Source organism: Sarcophilus harrisii, chromosome 1 (genome assembly GCF_902635505.1).
Source record: "Sarcophilus harrisii chromosome 1, mSarHar1.11, whole genome shotgun sequence".
Lineage (NCBI taxonomy): Eukaryota > Metazoa > Chordata > Mammalia > Dasyuromorphia > Dasyuridae > Sarcophilus > Sarcophilus harrisii.
The window spans coordinates 231,531,991-231,549,919 of NC_045426.1; the positions used below are offsets into that span (position 1 = coordinate 231,531,991).

Consider the following 17,929-nt stretch of genomic DNA (forward strand, 5'->3'; position numbering starts at 1 on the left):
TTTGAGTCAGAAAACCTAGGTCTAGGGGCAGCTAGATGGCGAAGTGAAAAAAAGAACAAAAGACTTAGGTCTACCAATTACTGGCTTCATGGCAATGGCAAAGTTGCTTCATCTCTCATAGTTCATTTTCTACATGTCAAGACCGGGAAGAATACACACACTATACCTACCTCTCACAAGTGTAGACAGAATTATGTCACCTAATCCTCAAATACAAAATGTTTTCATGATTCATATTTGGATGTTTCAAGAATATGTGATATAATGTGTCTCTACTTCCAAATATAGGATGTAAGAGCTCCTTTGCCAAGTGGATGGTTTCATGGATAACTCAAGTCAAGAAGCATTTATTAAATATCTACTAAATACCAGACTGTACTTAGGATTGGAGATACAAAGAAAGGCAAAAAACAAATTCCTGTTCTCAAGAAGCTTACAGTTTAATGGGGAAACAACATGCAAACAACTATATATAAGTAAGTTATAAAAAATATAAATTGGAGATAATTTTAGAGGGAAAGCATTAGCATTAAAGAAGACTGGCTATCAAGTTCCGCAAAAACCCTTTCTCAATCTCCTAGTAAAAAGCTTCTCTAATTTATGGTGGTGCTCAGACAACAAACATAAAATACAATTAATGCTTGCCCAATCCTTCCATCCATAACAACTGCCTCAGTCTGTGTTTTACTGGTGTAGACTTTGAGAATCTGGAGAACAAGGTTAGCTCTATTTGGTACCAAAGGAGGACTTTTAATAAAGGAACATTATCACAATAAAGACTTAAAACTAAAATTATGACTTAAAACACCATCAGAGTGAACTTGATCACAATTCTGCATTAACGATGACTTCTCCAAACAAATCAGGACAAAAAAGGGCCCAAATGGAAGGGCATCAAGCTCATCCATCTATGAGATCTTTTTCAACTATACTGAGACTTGATATGTAGAGTTTAAAGTTTCTTGAATATAAGCTAAAAATACCAAATTTGATTCCAAGTAGATATGCAAAAAGAATTCTACTGGAAACAGTAAGGCTTCTCATCTTCTTACAGACTGAGCTACTTACTGAGATTCCTCCAAGAAACATACAAGGGCTCTCCAGGTTCTTGATGAAGGTTGATATTGTCCCATAATAGCTGAATATATACTAGTTTGCTGTCCTGGGACAGAGATGAAAGAGGAAGCTAAAAGTAAATCAAAAGAAAGTATTAGCCACAGCATGAGAACAGCAAAGTTCAACAATAATTCAATTCAACTAAAATTTTTATTAACTGGAGAAAAGCTCACCAAGACAAAAACTTGGGACTATCTAAATACAGGCTCGCTGAACTTGGATCCTAATTTCTGATTCTAATCCTTTCTACTGTACCATACTTTTATTCTTTGGAAGGGAAATACAACATATTAGGTTGAAAGGCTAAATAGTTTGAATAAGGTTGAAAGAGAAATCTCTCAGTGTTATAGACTTCAGACACGAACAAAATGCTGACTTCCATAAGTTATGAATGGTAGAAAAATCCAAATTTGTGCTGAAATTCATTACATTTTTATAATTCTTATCATAAATTTTTACAAAGAAGAAGACTGCTGAAAAGTAACTTAATTCTTGAATGTGATTTGTTTCTATGACTTTTAAAAGAAATAGAGAAATTACTGTGATGTGGCACATCAAAAAATACAGAGATCATTTTTTATGGTGAACTTGAAGACATCATAAATGTGCTGCATTTCTAGATATTTTGTTATAGCTATTGTTTGAAGTTAAGTAGACTATAGATTGCTTTAAGAGAAACGCAGTAATCAGGACCTAAGAAGTGACATCATCAGCCTAGTTATTCTATTTTGTTCTGGCTGCCACATTTAAAAATGGGCATTGATGAGCTGGAATGTCCTGGGAGGGTAGCCAGGATGGTGAAGGGCCTCTAAATCAGAGATGTCAAATACTATGTACTAACTACTATGTGCATCAGAGATAGAAAAAGAAGCAGATGACAGTCCCTCTGCTCAAGGAGCTCCCAATCTAATGGAGGAGACAACAAATATATATAATCAAGCTATATATTGGATGAATAGGAATTAACAACAGGAAGAAAGCATTACAATTAAAAGTAGTTGGGAAACAATTAAAAGTAGTTGGGAAAGGTTTCCTGGAGGAGGTAGGATTTAAACTAGTACTTAAGGGAAGTCAAGGAAGGCAGCAATCAAAGATGAGGAGGGAAAGCTTTCCAGGAATGGAGGACAGCCAAAGGAAAAATATCTGGAGCTGAGAGATGGAGTGTCTTGTTTGTAGAACAGTCAGGAAGAGACCAATGTCACAAAGATTTATGTGACTGAGAATGGGCTATCAGAAGACTAGAAAGGAAGGAGCAGGACAGGATATGAAGGCTTTGAATGCCATTTTGAACAGTTTGCATTCGATCTTGGCCGCAATAGGGAGTTATTGGAGTTTATTGAGTTGAGAAAGGCTCGGTAGGACCTGTGCTTTACAAAGGCTGATTAGCGGTAATGAGAGCTCAGCTACAGTGACATAACTTCATGGTCAGAATGGTTGCGTGACTTCTTTCATTTTTGTTCAGAAGCACATGTGTCGGAGCAATGATAGTGAAAGGTACAAGTGAGGGGGGAGGAAGACTGCAGAGGCATTCAGTGCAGCGAACTGGTCTGCCAAGAGGTCAAAATGGGGGAAAGAGGAAAGTGTAGGACAGATAGTCACAGAGTGCCTAAAGAGAAGGGTTTGGCAAGGAAAGGCAAAGGCAGAGGTAAAAAGCCACTACATTAATGGCCAGAGAGAGAGGATTCCTAAATGTGGAGGTGGTACACTTATGGGTGACCACAAAAGTATGGCTCTCTTTGTATAAGGCTGAGGAGGGGTCCAGAAGTAGCTCACGGGAAGTGAGTAAGCTAAGGGACAGAGTGGTTAGGATGTTTGGGGAAGATTCAGGATATATAGTGAAGTTCCCAAGTGTGAGGGGAGGTGTTGAGACATAACTCACAATTTTTCTCCTTTGTGTCTTGCTTGCTTTTTTTCCCCCTAAACCTTTCTGTTTTATTTCTGTGGTTGAAGATGGTGTAATCTGTTCAATATTGGTGTTAGTTACTTGTAGGAATGTTTTCAATGGTTTTCTTTTATTGAAAAATCTACTTTTTTCATTGGTGATTAGGTTCAAGTCTGCAGGATATGTCACCTTAGGTTGTATCTTGAGTTCCTTTGCTCTTCATAACATAATTCCATTCTCTTCTGTGATTTCTGATAGATACAGAACCATCTAATACTATTTACAATTTCTTTCTTTTACATTCAAAGCTCTCCTGATTACTTGTTCATAAGTAGAATCGTGAAATTGAACTACACTATGTGGAAGTTTTTTTCTGGAGATCTAGGAATTCTTTCTCACTTGATACTCCTTTTACACCCACTATGTTCAGAAGTTTTTGGCGGTTTTCTTGTATATATTTCTTGCATTATAGTGTTCAGATTTTTGAACTTGTATTCTTCTCACAGTCTTAAAATGCTTAAGTTCTAACTATCCTTTCTTCATAATGAAGATTTTGCTTATATAGAGATGACATTTTCTTTTAATGCTACTTCACTTATGTATATATGTATTTCTGAACAATTGTTGTCTCCTTTATTTCTTTGGAAAGATTTATCACTATGGATTTAAGTTTTATCTGTTCTGTCAATTATTATCCCCTGGGTGGGTCATTAATTCTGCTTTCTTGATTCTTTTTTCTTTCTTGAACCAATTGGGAATATTTTTCTGTAGTTTCTCTCTTGCTTTCTTTGGGATCCACAGAGTTCTTGACCTCTTCAGTTATTAGTGCATTTTCTTTTGCCTCGCAATATTTGCAGTACCTGGACTTTAGATGTCCTACAAGCCATATTTCCTTTTGCTATTAATAACTTCCCTTTGACTTACCTGATACAGGTTTTTAATCAACTTTCTTCTGAAATCTTTGGTAATTTCATTCTTTTTTCCCCTTATATTCTCCTAACACTCATTTTCTGACTCTTTCCCATTTAATGGTCGTTCCCTTAAGGACTGAAACTTAAAGCTATTTCAGCCTCCTCCCATAATGGGGAATTCAATTTACCAGCCTCAGTCTCTGATCTAAATCATTTCTGGAGAAACACAAATGGCTTTAGTTTTATCCATTTCCCCCTCCCTCCCCCCCTTTTTTTTCCAGGTTTAGTGGAACCTCATACATGCCGGCACTCTGCTCCAATTTCCTCTGCTTCTTAGTTTTTTGACAAAGGACAGTTGGTATGCAAGGCAGAGTAAGCTGCTGTTTTCCCCTATGTTCACTTCTTCTTTCACAAGGGAAAAATAGTAATGGTAGTGAGTTTTGTTGCTCATTGCCTAAGAATGGCAAAAGAATTGCTGAGTCAAAGATTTCAGGGCATAAACCTATTGGTACCATGGTATAGCCAGGGATGCTAAGAGGGCATATCAGGAATTAGTCTTTTTTGCTCTTATTTCCTCAAGTTTTTACCTCATTCAGGTGTTTGGCACCTTAAATAGTAGAACCAACTGTAATTGCTTTACTTCTTGGGTGTAATTCTTGCTTTGGAAAAGTCTGAGGGGGTTGTGGATTTCGGATCTAGCCTTCTATTCTGTTTGGTAACATGATTTCACATTTCACACAAAGACTTTCTTGTAAAACTGGAGTATATGTTGAGATGAACAGAGAAAAGTTCATTCCATAACAGGAAATAACTTCAACACCATGCCAAAAGAAGCCCAGATTACTTCCCATCTTCAACTAGTACCAGGACATTAGTATTCTTTAGCATACTCAAATGTAGCTGATTACTGCATTCCCAGAAAATATTCTTAAGCATATCATTAAGCACTTCTAAAATATTATCTAAAATCAATTTTATCAGCTAGTTTTAATAAAAATACAATTTAATATAATCTGAGAATTACTTGTGGAATGATATGGAAAAGAACAATAAAGATAAACTATTTCCTTATTTATTCTGCAATTATTAACTACCCTTTTAAAGATATATATTTCTTTACTAATTCTGAAAAGTAAATTTGTGGGCCAAAATATTATTCCGTAATATTTCTATTACCTAAGTATCCCATTGAATCCCTTAGGTTTTCCTCACCATTTTTTCTTTTAAATACAGCCTGATGGATTTAATTAGTACCTACCTGTACTCCCTTATTACAATGTTCAGATGTGAGGATAAGTCCTGGCAAATTGCTAGGAAGGTCCAAACGTCTGAAATACCAAACCAGATTCCAGAAAATAATTGGATGTTGATTGATGAATGAAGATGTGTGAATCACTTGATCCCCTTCATTCTCCAACAGAGATTCAAGTTCTTTACGAAGCACTAATGGACTCAAGTAAGGCACGGAAACAGGGGAGGGGTTGGGGCTCTTCCTTAAAGGATCCTTACAGTATAGGGGGGAAAAAGTCAAACAGAAAATTGTTTACATCTTTATTTTATACTTTTTAAAGACAGAAACTTAACTATATACTATGTTCTCACAGCACACTGCAACATCTCTTTTAATTAATACAATGATAAAAATTTTCTAACAGCATTTTATTTTTCCAACTACATGCAAACATAATTTTCAACATTCATCTTTGCAAAATCTTTTCTTCCTCTCCTCTCCTCCCCTTCCCCTCAAGACAGCAAACAATCCAACATAAGTTAAACACATGCAATTCTTCTAAACATATTTCCATATGTGTCATGTTGCACAAAAATATCAGATTAAAAAGGAAAAAAGTACAAGAAAATAAAAAAAAAAAAAAAAAACAAGCAAATAACAACAACAAGAAAGTGAAAATACTATGCTTTGATCTACATTCAGTCTCCATAGTTCTGCCAGGATGTTGATGGCAATTTCCAAATGATGAAAATTTCAACAAAAAATAAATATGATTTGTTCAAGTTATTTTAAGCCTTTATAAGTATGTTTTAAATTGTATTTACCAAACTTTCCACTTTTTTTTCTTAAACAATGAACTCAGCAAACACATTACCAAAAAAGGGAGAAAAATGAGGTTTGCACATGAAAATATGAACATATATGTCACAAAAAGTTTTTTAAAAGTTTGTTAAATTTACATATATTTTTACCATGTTTTAACACATATTGGATTACTTGCCATCTAGGAGAGGAGGAAGAGAAAGAGGGAGGGGAAAGTGAAACACAAGGTTTTGCAAGGGTTAATGTTGAAAAATTATCCATGTTTATGTTTTGAAAATTAAAAAGCTTTAATAAAAAAAAGTTTGTTAAATTTAACAAATAAGTAATTGAACTAGAAGTATCTGAACTTATTTGTTTTTCTCGTGTATTTTGATTTTATTTATACTCTTTTCCTTCCTTTCTTTGTAAAAAATCTCTACCATTGTTCAATTCTTTACAACATTAGTTCTTAAGTATTTTTTCTTCAACTACAGATCCTTTTGGCAATTTAGTTGAGACTATGATCCTTTTCTCAGAATAATTTTTTAAAATAATTAAAAGAAATGCTAAATTTGAGTAAGTGGGGGAAAAGATGTAATTTTTTTTTTCTTATCCAAGTTCACAAAGTCTTTGAAATTGTAGAACCTGGGATAATTAGAATTAAGTATTTCTCCATCAAATTATTTAGAAATCACAGCAGAGAGAAGTTTTTCCTTATTAATATTTATGAATTTTAAAGTATTTGCAAAATGTTTGCATTTTGAGATGCTTCAGTTACTCTTAAAAATGAGTGGTAGTTCAAAGTACAATTTAAGTCAATTCATACAACTTGAGGCAGGCTGCAACAAAAATTCATGTTATCCTTTAATGATACCTTACTCCCTGTATCCTTTGATTTAAACTCAATTAAAAATTTAAAAACTAAACTAATTTTTGGATCAAAAGTAGGAAAAATGACACGTTATATGTTTACTTCACTTTTTTGGGTTTTTCTTCCCTTTCCCATGGCTTTTCAACTTTGCTCTGTTTTTCTCTCGAACATGATTCATAAAGCAATGTGTATTAAAAATAAATAAAAATACAAAAAAAGAGTAGGAAATATGATAGAAAAATTTTCAAAGGCTTAAAGGAAAGGATTTATTGAAACTTTCTCCTTTAAATGCAATATATAAAATCCTCAAATTTATTTTTTTATTAACAGAAAGTATAAATACAAATATACATACTCAAATTTCTATCAAAAAGAGGGCCCAAGTACAGAAATGAGAGCAACTGAAATCAAAATTGTATTAACAAAAGAGATGTTTTTAAAAGTAGTATTTGCGAAATGCCTTATGCAAAATTATGCTGTGCTTTAAGTATACAAATATATAATAGGACCATGATATTTACTGTTACTCACCACAACTTCCTGTAAACTGTTTGGCAGACTAACTGTTGAAATGCCATGGAAAGGTCGCTGAGAAAAATCAATATTTTGTAAAGGGCCTCCAACACTGTGGCTTCGAGTCAAAGATACTCCTCGACTTGAAAAATTATTAGCTAAAGATGCAGGTTTCACACTTGAGAAGTCTCCATTCTCTTCCTTTAGCTCAACACTTCAAAAGGAAAAAAAAAAAAAAAAAACATGCGAAATAAAATTACTTTCTTTTACTATTATACTACCTTCAAAACTAACATATTTACAATAATGGCAAGGAAATTACAGCTATAACCCCCCAACCACCCCCCAAAAATTTATCTACTACAACCAAGCTGGACTTGTACAATGCAGAAGTAGTTCATTATCAGGAAAACAATGAGTATCTATCTAATTGTCCCACTTATAGTTCCTAGTTTTATCTTGGCAGGTAGACTCCCAAATATTTTATATTATTTACAGTTATTTTAAGTGGATTTTCTCTTTATCTCTTGCTAATGCACTCTGTTGGTAACATAGAAATGCCAATAATTTATGTGAATTTATTTTGTATCCCGCAACTTTACTGAAGTTGTGAACTGTTTGTACTAGTTTTTAGTTTATGATTCTCTAAATATACCATGATATCTACACAGAGTGATAAATTTGTTTCCAATGAGTATCTATCTAAAACCAAATGCCAACATTACTGATAATAGACAAACACATCAAGCTTGGATTTTATTACAGAAATTGTTATCTCGTTTATACTGAAATGGATAAAATCATTTGCCAAACAGCTAATATTCTTTAATACAAAAAACAAAACATGTACAACTATTTTTTCTGAATATAGTTTCTTTTTTCCTCAATAGTATCTTATTTTTCCAAATATATGTAAAAATAGTTTTCAATGTTCATTTTTTTAAGTTTCTGAATTCCAAATTTTTTCTCCTTCTTTCCCTACATTCCTCCTCCTCCTCCTCAAGACAACAAATAATCTGATTGTTTATACATATACCTTCATTTTAAACATTTTCCCTTTTTATTATGTTGTGAAAGAAAAATTAGATCAAAAGGGAAAAAAAACACAAGAAAGAAAAAGATTAAAAAAAAAAAAAAAAGATGAAAAAAATAAGCTTTGATCTACAATCAGTTTCCATAGTTCTTTCTCTGGAATGTAGATGGCATTTCCCATCTTATGTCTATTGGAATCGTGTTGGATCATTATATGGCTGAGAAGAGCTTCAAGTCCATCTTGCCTTTACTGTGTACAATGTTCTCTTGGTTTTGCTCACCATCATTGGTTCCTGTTAAGTCTTTCAAAGCTTTTCTGAAATCAGTCTGTTCATTTCTTATAGAACAATAATAATATTCTGTTATATTCATGTGCTAAAATTTATTCAGCCACTACCCAATTGATGAGTATCCACTCAATTTCCAATTCCTTGCCAACACAAAAATAACTGTGTAGCTTCCTATTTTTAAAGAGTTTATTGATAAATTCTATTTTGTCAAATAATACAAAATTCTATACTTCTAATCATATTCACTATAAAGTATGATCCCCAGAAAGTTAACTAAAATAATATAACAAGAGTCACTGAAATTGATGATACCATGTAATATGACATTTTTAAAGTTTCCCATTGTTAAAACAAATATAAAAATGATCATACATGTAAAAACCTTTATCAGATTACTTGCTGTCTTGGGGAGGAGGGAGAAAAATTTGGATTTCAAATTCTTATAAAAACAAACATTGAAGGAGGGAGGGAAGGAGGATGTTGAAAATTATCTTTACATGTAATTGGAAAAAATAAAATATTTACATTAAAAAACAAATGTAGAAAAAATGATTTATGATTTATAAACTTACAACAGTATGATTATAAATTATAAACACAGAAAGTATTATTATATTACTTTGTTCCAAAGGTATCTAATTAAAAGTGAAAAAATGAGCAATGTAAAACATTGCAGTTTGTAATAATTTTATTTACTTTCCAAAAACCCCCCTTTTTTGCAAATCTGATAAGAATAGGATGGTATAGATGATAGTTTAAGGGGAAAAAAAATCTACTTTCATGATAGATACAATCTATTTTGTATTAGGGCAAGGCTTGTGTTTCTGCCTTTCCTCAGATCCCCAACAATTAGTATAAGTGTTTAGACACCAAACTTCAGCTCAGTGTCCCTTTTTTTATGGCATCTTTCTTGATATCCCTAACTGTTAGCCACTGTCCCTTCTAACACCACCTCATGTTTGTGTTGTTATAGTCTATATTGACTTGTGTGTGTGCATGCTGTCTCCTCAATTAGAATGTACAATCTTTGAGGACAGGGACTTTACATAGTACCTTCTGCTTGAACAAAATTGTTCCCAATGTATTATGGTTATGATATTATTTTATGTTTACTTAATAAAAAAAAAATACTCCAAAATATTATATATAAAAATATATAAACTTTGAAAAGACTGTATATGACACTGCTGAGGACCTAATAAAAAGAAATCAACATAACAATAGTTGTCATCATGATCTACTAGCAAATTCATTTATTAACTATTTCAACAAAATTTATCATATTTACAAGAGAAGATTAAAAAGACAAATTGAGTTTAGGTAGGAGACAGCATGGAGTACTACACAAATCTTGTTTCTGTCACCTACTAGACCCCTAAGATCCCTTCTAGCACTAACATTCTATGATTCTATGAAAGTTAAAAAAGTTTGACTGGAATTACAGAAAGCAAAGAAGCTCAAAATCAAAGCTAAAACAAGTAAACTGCTTTGACTCTTCTAAGTTTTCCAAAGGATACTCAGCTTATAATAAAATTTTTATATAATCTAGGGTACCTTGGTTCAGTTGCAGAACTTATTCCTTCAGCTGTGATCTGGCTGTGCTTTGGAAAATCTATAAAACTTATCAAGTCAGGTTCTGCTGTACTAGGCACAGGTTTGTGTTCTGGAGGATCCATCACTAAGGGAATGCTTCCACTTTGTAAACTGTCACCAGACGTACTTGGCTTCAGAAGAAAGCTAAATGGGGCAGGAAGATGAGAAAAATTAAAACATCAAATGCTACACCTGTAGAGTCATTTTCATCACACTAAACAGACTCTGCAATGGTGAATAATAACCACTAAGGACATACTGCTCTTTCTGGAAGAAAAAGAAGTTGTTAACAGAGAGAAAAGCTGTGGAAAAAACAAGGAAGGAAAGTTCTAGTTAAATTTCTTTTGTGATTCCTTATACTGAAAGAAAACACCCTCTTCAGCTGGCTAACATCAAAAAAGATCAAATAAATAATAGATTTTAAAATGTCTATAGGCAATTAATAGTGTAAAGATAATTTAATTTAAAAAATTTTTCAAATAAGATGTTGATCACAATTTCATTAGGCTGAATGCCATTATAATGTGTCCAGATGCAGAATCATGGTGTCCAAAGCTATAGGCAGTATTTTGCTAATATTTTGCAATTCTCTGCATCTGGCAGGTCAGGCTTATTTATATGTGGCTATTCCAGCTGCTAAAATCTACACATAAAGAAAGCTCTGTTGGTCTATTATGATGCCATTTTCCAGACAGTATTGGAACATTTGAATTTCAATTTTTGTACATTAACTCTACTAGGCTATATAATAAGCAACATAAGGATAAGGTTCACAACCCAATACACCTCATCCACAATACTCAATAATTCTTTGTCAAACCTGATGTAGGGCATCAATGAAGATGCCCATTGCTATGATGCTTTACTCTTTTTTTTTTCCTTTTTAATAATAATATTTTTATTTTTCAAAATACATGAAAAGATGGTGTTTAACATTCAAATTTTTCTCCCTCCCCAACACCCCTCTGTTAGACACCAAGTAGGGTTGTTATGTACCTTCCCTCTCATCTCCATCCCCACCTCCACTTTTCAGTTTTCTTTAGTGTGTTATCTCTCTTTATTAGACAGACTATAAGCTCCTTGAGAGCAGGAACTATCTGTTTTTGTCCTTTACCAAGTAGACACCACTATAGGTTAAACATGGACAATTCTTCTAAATTTTACTTCTACAATTATCATGCTGCACAAGAAAAATCAGATCAGAAAGGGAAAAAAGAGGGAAAAAAAAAAAAAAAGAAGCAAACAATAAGAAGAAAGGTGAAAATACTATGTTGTGATCCACATTCAGTTCCTTCTCTTTCTGGATGCAGAAGGCTCTCTATCACAAGTCTATTAGAATTGGCCTGAATCACCTCACTGTTGAAAAGAAAAACGTCTATCACAGTTGATCATCAAATAATATTGTTGTTCTACCATGTTTTACTCTTGATCAGCCATTTTCAAATCCAAAACTGACAAAGAATGCTGGATTTGAAGTTAGAAGACCCACATTCAATTCCAGCTCCATTATTTACTTCCTTTGTAACTGGATAAATCACAAAATCCATAACTCTAAAATGAAGGGACTAGAATCTTCCAAGCTTGTATTTTTTGGCTATTATACCATGTCTTCAGAAAACTCAATATGAAAGCCCATCTTACAAGATCCAATTAGCCTTGTACTCTCATCTCATTAGTACCCTCTGCTCCAAACAACTCCATTTAAGGAGAGAGAACAGATGCCTCTCCTCATTTAACACCCAGCTATACTTATTTTGGACTTCTTGGACCTCTCCACTAGGCCCCTAAGTTAGGTACCTTCCCTCTCATCTCCATCCCCACCTCCACTTTTCAGTTTTCTTTAGTGTGTTATCTCTCTTAGACTGTAAGCTCCTTGAGAACAGGAACTATATGTCTTTGTCCTTTAGTATCCCCAGCACTTAGCAAAATATTTGGCATATAAAATACTTAATGTTTATGAACTGACCAAGTTAAGGACAACACATTAGTTCCTAAAGGTTCACTCTCTATCCAGATCTCTCTTGAATGCCAGTCCTCCATTATCAAATGTCTAAAAGACACACCTCCATTTGAATACCCTAAAGGCATCTCAAATTCAATCTATGTAAAATGGAATTTATTTTCTTTCTCCCATAAGCCTGTCTCTCTGCCAAACAGTCATATCTGCTGAAGAAACTACCATCTCTCCAATTACCCGGGTTCAAAATCACCTTTTCTCTCCCTCACTTGCCATATCTAACTGATAGTCAAGTCTTGTCAATTCTGCCTCCACACTATCTCTAACAATCATCCTCTTATCTCCACTCACAATAGAGCCACAACCCTAGCACTGAGTTGTACAGATTGTACAGTTGTACAGCCTAATGGATATGAAACTGACATCAGAGACAAAAGATCTGAGAGATCTGAGTTCAAGTGCTACCTATGATAGTGCTGTGTCATTCTTGGCCAGTGCTTTAGCTTCTCAATATGTCAAAGACAACTCTAAAACTACAAGTTACAAAGCAGAGACCAATCTGCTCTAGACCAACAAAATTTCAGACGTGGTCTGAAAAAAGAATTCCCAGTACTTTTCACATAATAGGGGCTTGATAAGTGTTGCTGAATTTCAAAGCTGAAAGACCTTAAATATTATCTAGTACAACCAATACTTGATCAAGAATATCTTCAACCACATATCTAATAAGTAGTCCCCACCTAAATTTTACTTTTAAAAAAATACAAGGAGAAGGAACCTAACCCCTAATAAATTGTTACAGCTGATGTATATATATAGTCTATCATTATCGCTAAAAGGATGGATTTATCTGGTTTACTAGGCAACAGGGTCTAAATCCTTCTGGGATTGCTTAACAATTGGTTCGTGAGAGGAAAATGTACACATAAAACATTTTAAAGTATAATTTGAATTAACATTTTCTAAATCATTTCCACAAGTTTCGACAATCAACCAAACAATAAATCAAGCCTTGATTTATAGGAATTTCCAAGGTGTAAATGCTCACACTGAAAATAGAACAACCCATTCAAGAGAATAGTTCATATTGGCTTCCACATAGTCCAAGTTAAAAGTCAACTTTCAGGAATAAGGAGTGAAAACCAGTTGAATGTCAAAAAACTTAACCCCCTACAATACCATATTGTTCACAGAGTTATTTCTCATCATGAGGAAGACAAGAAATTATATTTAATTTTGTTATAGACTTAAGCACTCACTTCCCCCTTTCCATCGTCTTTCTGTGATGCTTGTTCCAGTATTAATTCAGGTTAAATAGATGCAAGAATCTCAAACTAATCAATGTTTCTATGTGCTAATTCTGACTGATATTTGGAAGCATTAGTGTGTCAAACTAATTTCCAGAATGAGTTTTTTATGGCCATATACAGATTTAAAATACTCCACAGAGGAAATGGTTGCAATTTAAAAAGTTGGTATTTACTTGACTGCCTGAGACACAAGACATGAGAAAGACGGAGAATACTGCAATTCTTCCAACGTGTCCTAATGAGGCACTCACTTAATAAAAGCCTTCCATCTCCTTGATCTTTTATTTAGAGATATACTAACCTTGCAGAACTTCGTAAGTCTTTAAACTCCACATTAAGGAGGGGTAAGAAGTTGCTTTTACAGAATGGACAGGTAGTATTCAAATTTGAATCATCTGCAGCCCATCCAGCCATAATTTCTTCATCATAAACCAAAGCACCACAAGCTCTACATTGAGAACAACTTGACATTAAGACCTGAAAGCAGAAAAGTATACAATATTGAAGAACCTTAGGAAAAACTGTTAATTTTTGTTTTAGTGAAATTGAAGGTTTTAAAAATTAACAACTCTACTTAAGACACTTTCCCCCCCAGAATTTAATGAATAAAATTGCAGTTTAACTGATTACTTCTCTTCCATTAAAAAAATAATGTGTGGCTAGATCAATTAAGCTATATGGATATAAAAGCCCACTCACAGTTTAAATATGTGCCAGTGATTCACATAAAAACATACTTGTTTTTGGACAAGCCAAGAATTTTAAAAGGTAAGATGATCATCAGTAATTAGATCTTTTAAATAGGTCATTCTGAGAAGAACACTGAATTTTAGTTATTCTGTTCCCAAATTCTCAAGTAGGACTTGTCTTATTTTGTCAACAATTTTTACTTACATAAAATTAATTTTGTGTTAATCATGTGCCTGACAATTTTCAGTCAACTCATATTAGTCATTTACAACATAAATACCAATTATTTTGTTAAATGTCATTTTGCAAAGGCAATATGCATTAACCTCATATAATTACTGGACTATTAACTTTATATAAAACTTTTCATCTTAACTTTCTTAATCACTGATGAAAAATAAATGAACTAAAAAAAATTCTAAGTTTTCCAAAGGTTTCTAATAAAAAACCAGTACCAAATTCATAATTTCAACTATTTGCTAATAAACCCCAAGCTCCTCTTCAAATTATCTGCTTCACAAATCAAGCAATGTCCTACTTTAAAATTCATAATAGGTACACATCTTAAGCATATCTTATCTAATTCTGATTACTTGTAAAACATTAATTTTACATTTATAAGCAAAAGACTACAACATAGTTTTACTGACAAATGGCAATTTGTTTTTACCTCCATTGCACAGTTTTGGTAGATGCTGGACATGCTGGTATTTTGAGAAGATCCATGTTCTGACTTGTCAAAGTCCTGACCTTTTACGCCTCTTGCAAATGGAATTTCACCTGCAAAGGCAAAGTCATGAATACTGTACAACAAAATCATAAAAGAGAATTAAATTGCAAAATCCATAAATATAAAAAAATAAGTCACTAACGTTTTAAAATTTTTCTAAAATTCAAATAGAAAATTATGTTAGAATATATTGATCAACCTGCCATCTGGGGGGAGGAGTGGGGGTAAGGAGGGGAAAAGTTGGAATAAAAGGATTTGCAATTGTCAATGCTGAAAAATTACCTATTCATATATCTTGTAAATAAAAAGCTATAATAATAAATTAAAAAATAAAAAAAAGGAAACAAAAAAAAAATGTTATAGAGACCTTAGAGTCACTCAAAATCGTATTTTATTTTTGAATATTGAAAACACATATATTAAGTATATTTTCACTTTACAAAAAACTAAAAAAGGGTGTCAAAATATTCCAATGTATCAGAGAATTTATCCAACTAAATGTTTACTATGACAACGATTTTTTTTATTTAAGGATTTTTGATTATATTGTGGATATTCTTTCCATCCCTCTCTATCACAATACAGACAACCTCTAGAACACTTCCCTCAATTACTTTTATAAGTGGATTATTGCTGGAGGATGAGGTCAATTAACCCTTATTTGTTAGTGATATAAGAAACTTAACTAGACTGGTCCACAAATAACAGATATAGTCCATTTCTGAGACTATATTCAATTTAATAATTCCTTGAGCTATATGCATTGGGAACTCCATTAGGTACTGAGAAAACAGGTCCTACATGTACGCTCAGTCTTCCAACCTTTGTACATGCCATCAGGGTATGCATTACATGACAGTCTTTAACAATTCACTATTACTTAGATATCATGAGGCCATAGACCTCTGGCATTTGAATTTTCCAGGTTAGGGAGACTATCATTCTATACCGAATACCAGTGACACATGAAAAGAAAGATAAGTGCTCCATTACCTGTTGGATAGTGCAATTTCCCTACATCCCCACTGCTGCTGCTACTGCCAAGACTCGTATTGCTCTGAGTGAGTTCATTGGTGCCTAGTCCTGGCACACGCACTTTTGATGTTAAGTCATCTCCCAAAAGATGGTCTTCTAAACCAGCAGGAAAGCTGTAATCTCTACTGGGCTCTTCCTTCAATGAAAACAAACAAAATAAGAGATAGAAACAGGTAAGTCAACTCCCCCAAGTGGCAAGTTTTTAAGCCTTTCTCATTATTAGTCATCAAACTCAAAATCTGTCAAAACCATAATCTGCATGCCATAAATGTACCCTAAAGCAGTCATACTTGGTAAACTATCATAACATAAATATCTCATTTCTATTTGCTATATCAATGAAATTGAAAGCTCACTTCCTAACCCACACCTCTCCTTATTTACTTTAAAAATCTTTCTCTGGTGTTCATCCTTCACAATTAAATTTCTTCCTCTTAATTGTCCAGTCTGAGTATTTTTTTAAATATTAATTTAAAAAAAATAATTGCTGCCAATCTTGAAGCATTTTTATTAAAATCTCTTTCAATTTCAATAGTTGTGATGGAAAATGCCATCCATATCCAGAGAGAGAACTATGGAAACTGTGGGTCAAAGCACAGTATTTCTGCCTTTTTGTTGTTGTTTATGCCTGGTTTTTTTTTTCTCTTTTGATATGATTTTTGTTGTGCAGAATGATGAATATGAAAACATGTTTAGAAGAATTGAACATTGCTTGCTGTCTTGGGGAGGGAGAGAAGGAAAAAGAGGGAGAAAAATTTAGAACACAAGGTTTTGCAAAGGTGAATGTTGAAAACTATCTTTGCACGTATTTAAAAAAATAAAGTAACTAACTTTAATGACTATTTAAAAAATCCTAATCTTGACGGCTCCAATTAACAATACAATGGGGCAACTAGTTGATACAGTGGATAAGGACTGGCTTTAGAGTCAGGAGAATGTGAGTTTGCTTTTAGTATTTTATTATAACTCTCCTTATTCATTCATACTGACTTGAGTTCTGACATACCCCTTCAGTTTATCTTATAATGCTTCCCCCTCAAGGATTTAATTATTTAAGACAAGGAATCCTTTGTTTATATGGCTACAGCTAACACCTATGTGAAAACAATTCAGTTCTTTCTTCCTAAACCTACTAGCTTCTTATCTCTCTCTTAGAACATCTTAGTCTGCCCTTACTCTCTTATGTAGCAAACCAGAACAACTGTAACCTTAAAGGTTAGATAATCCACAAACATTTTCTTCACATTCATTAAACATTCTAATTAAGAGAAGGATCATGGCATAGTATTTAGAGAACTGTTTATAGAGTCCAGAAGATTCTGAAGTCCAGAAGATCTGAGGATCTCTAACTCAAGACAATTATCTTTGTGAGCCTAACTTAACCAGCCTAAGACTCAGGTTCTACTTCTATGAAAGAGGAATATCTAAAACTGTTAACTTCATAGGGTTGTTGGGAGATCAAGAGACATAACATACATATGTAAAGCACAAATATAAAGTGAGTAAATAATATATACAATATAAATAACAAGATAGTTTTAAAAGGAAGGGCAGTACAGGCAAGGTTTTATCAAAAAGATGGTGCTTTAGTTGAGTCTTAAAACAAGTGAGGGACTATGTAAGATAAAGGTAAGGAAGGAGTACATAATACAGACACAGGTTGAAAAACACATACTGTTTAAGGTGTGAGGACCAGAATGTAGACAGTTTGTCTATATCACAGTGAGAAAGGGAAAATGTAATGACCAAAGATAGGAAGTTGGTATTGGTTGGGATTGGCCTGTAGAAATCATTAAAAGTTCAAGCAAAGAGTTTAAATTTGATCCTAAAGGGAAGAGAAAATTACTGACTGGGTCAGAAAAGTCACATCATGGGATCTTTGCTCAAGGAAAACCAAATGTGTAGAGGATGGTCTGGAGTAGTGAGAAACTGGGAGACAGAAAGAACAATTAAGAAACTGTTGAAAT

General features: G+C 33.4%; 1 protein-coding gene across 3 annotated transcripts in view; it reads right to left on the reverse strand.

Moving 5' to 3' along the window:
- Positions 1-17,929, reverse strand: part of DENND4C (DENN domain containing 4C) — a 127,825-nt gene that overhangs the window by 6,577 nt on the left and 103,319 nt on the right. For all 3 annotated transcript variants that reach the window (XM_031938217.1, XM_012542628.3, XM_023497261.2), the window contains 7 exons: positions 15,921-16,098; positions 14,868-14,977; positions 13,809-13,984; positions 10,202-10,384; positions 7,344-7,539; positions 5,168-5,413; positions 1,069-1,186 (listed from right to left, as the gene is read on the reverse strand). In XM_031938217.1, coding sequence (XP_031794077.1) covers positions 1,069-1,186; positions 5,168-5,413; positions 7,344-7,539; positions 10,202-10,384; positions 13,809-13,984; positions 14,868-14,977; positions 15,921-16,098 — 1,207 coding nt within the window. The remainder of the gene's footprint in view (positions 1-1,068; positions 1,187-5,167; positions 5,414-7,343; positions 7,540-10,201; positions 10,385-13,808; positions 13,985-14,867; positions 14,978-15,920; positions 16,099-17,929) is intronic.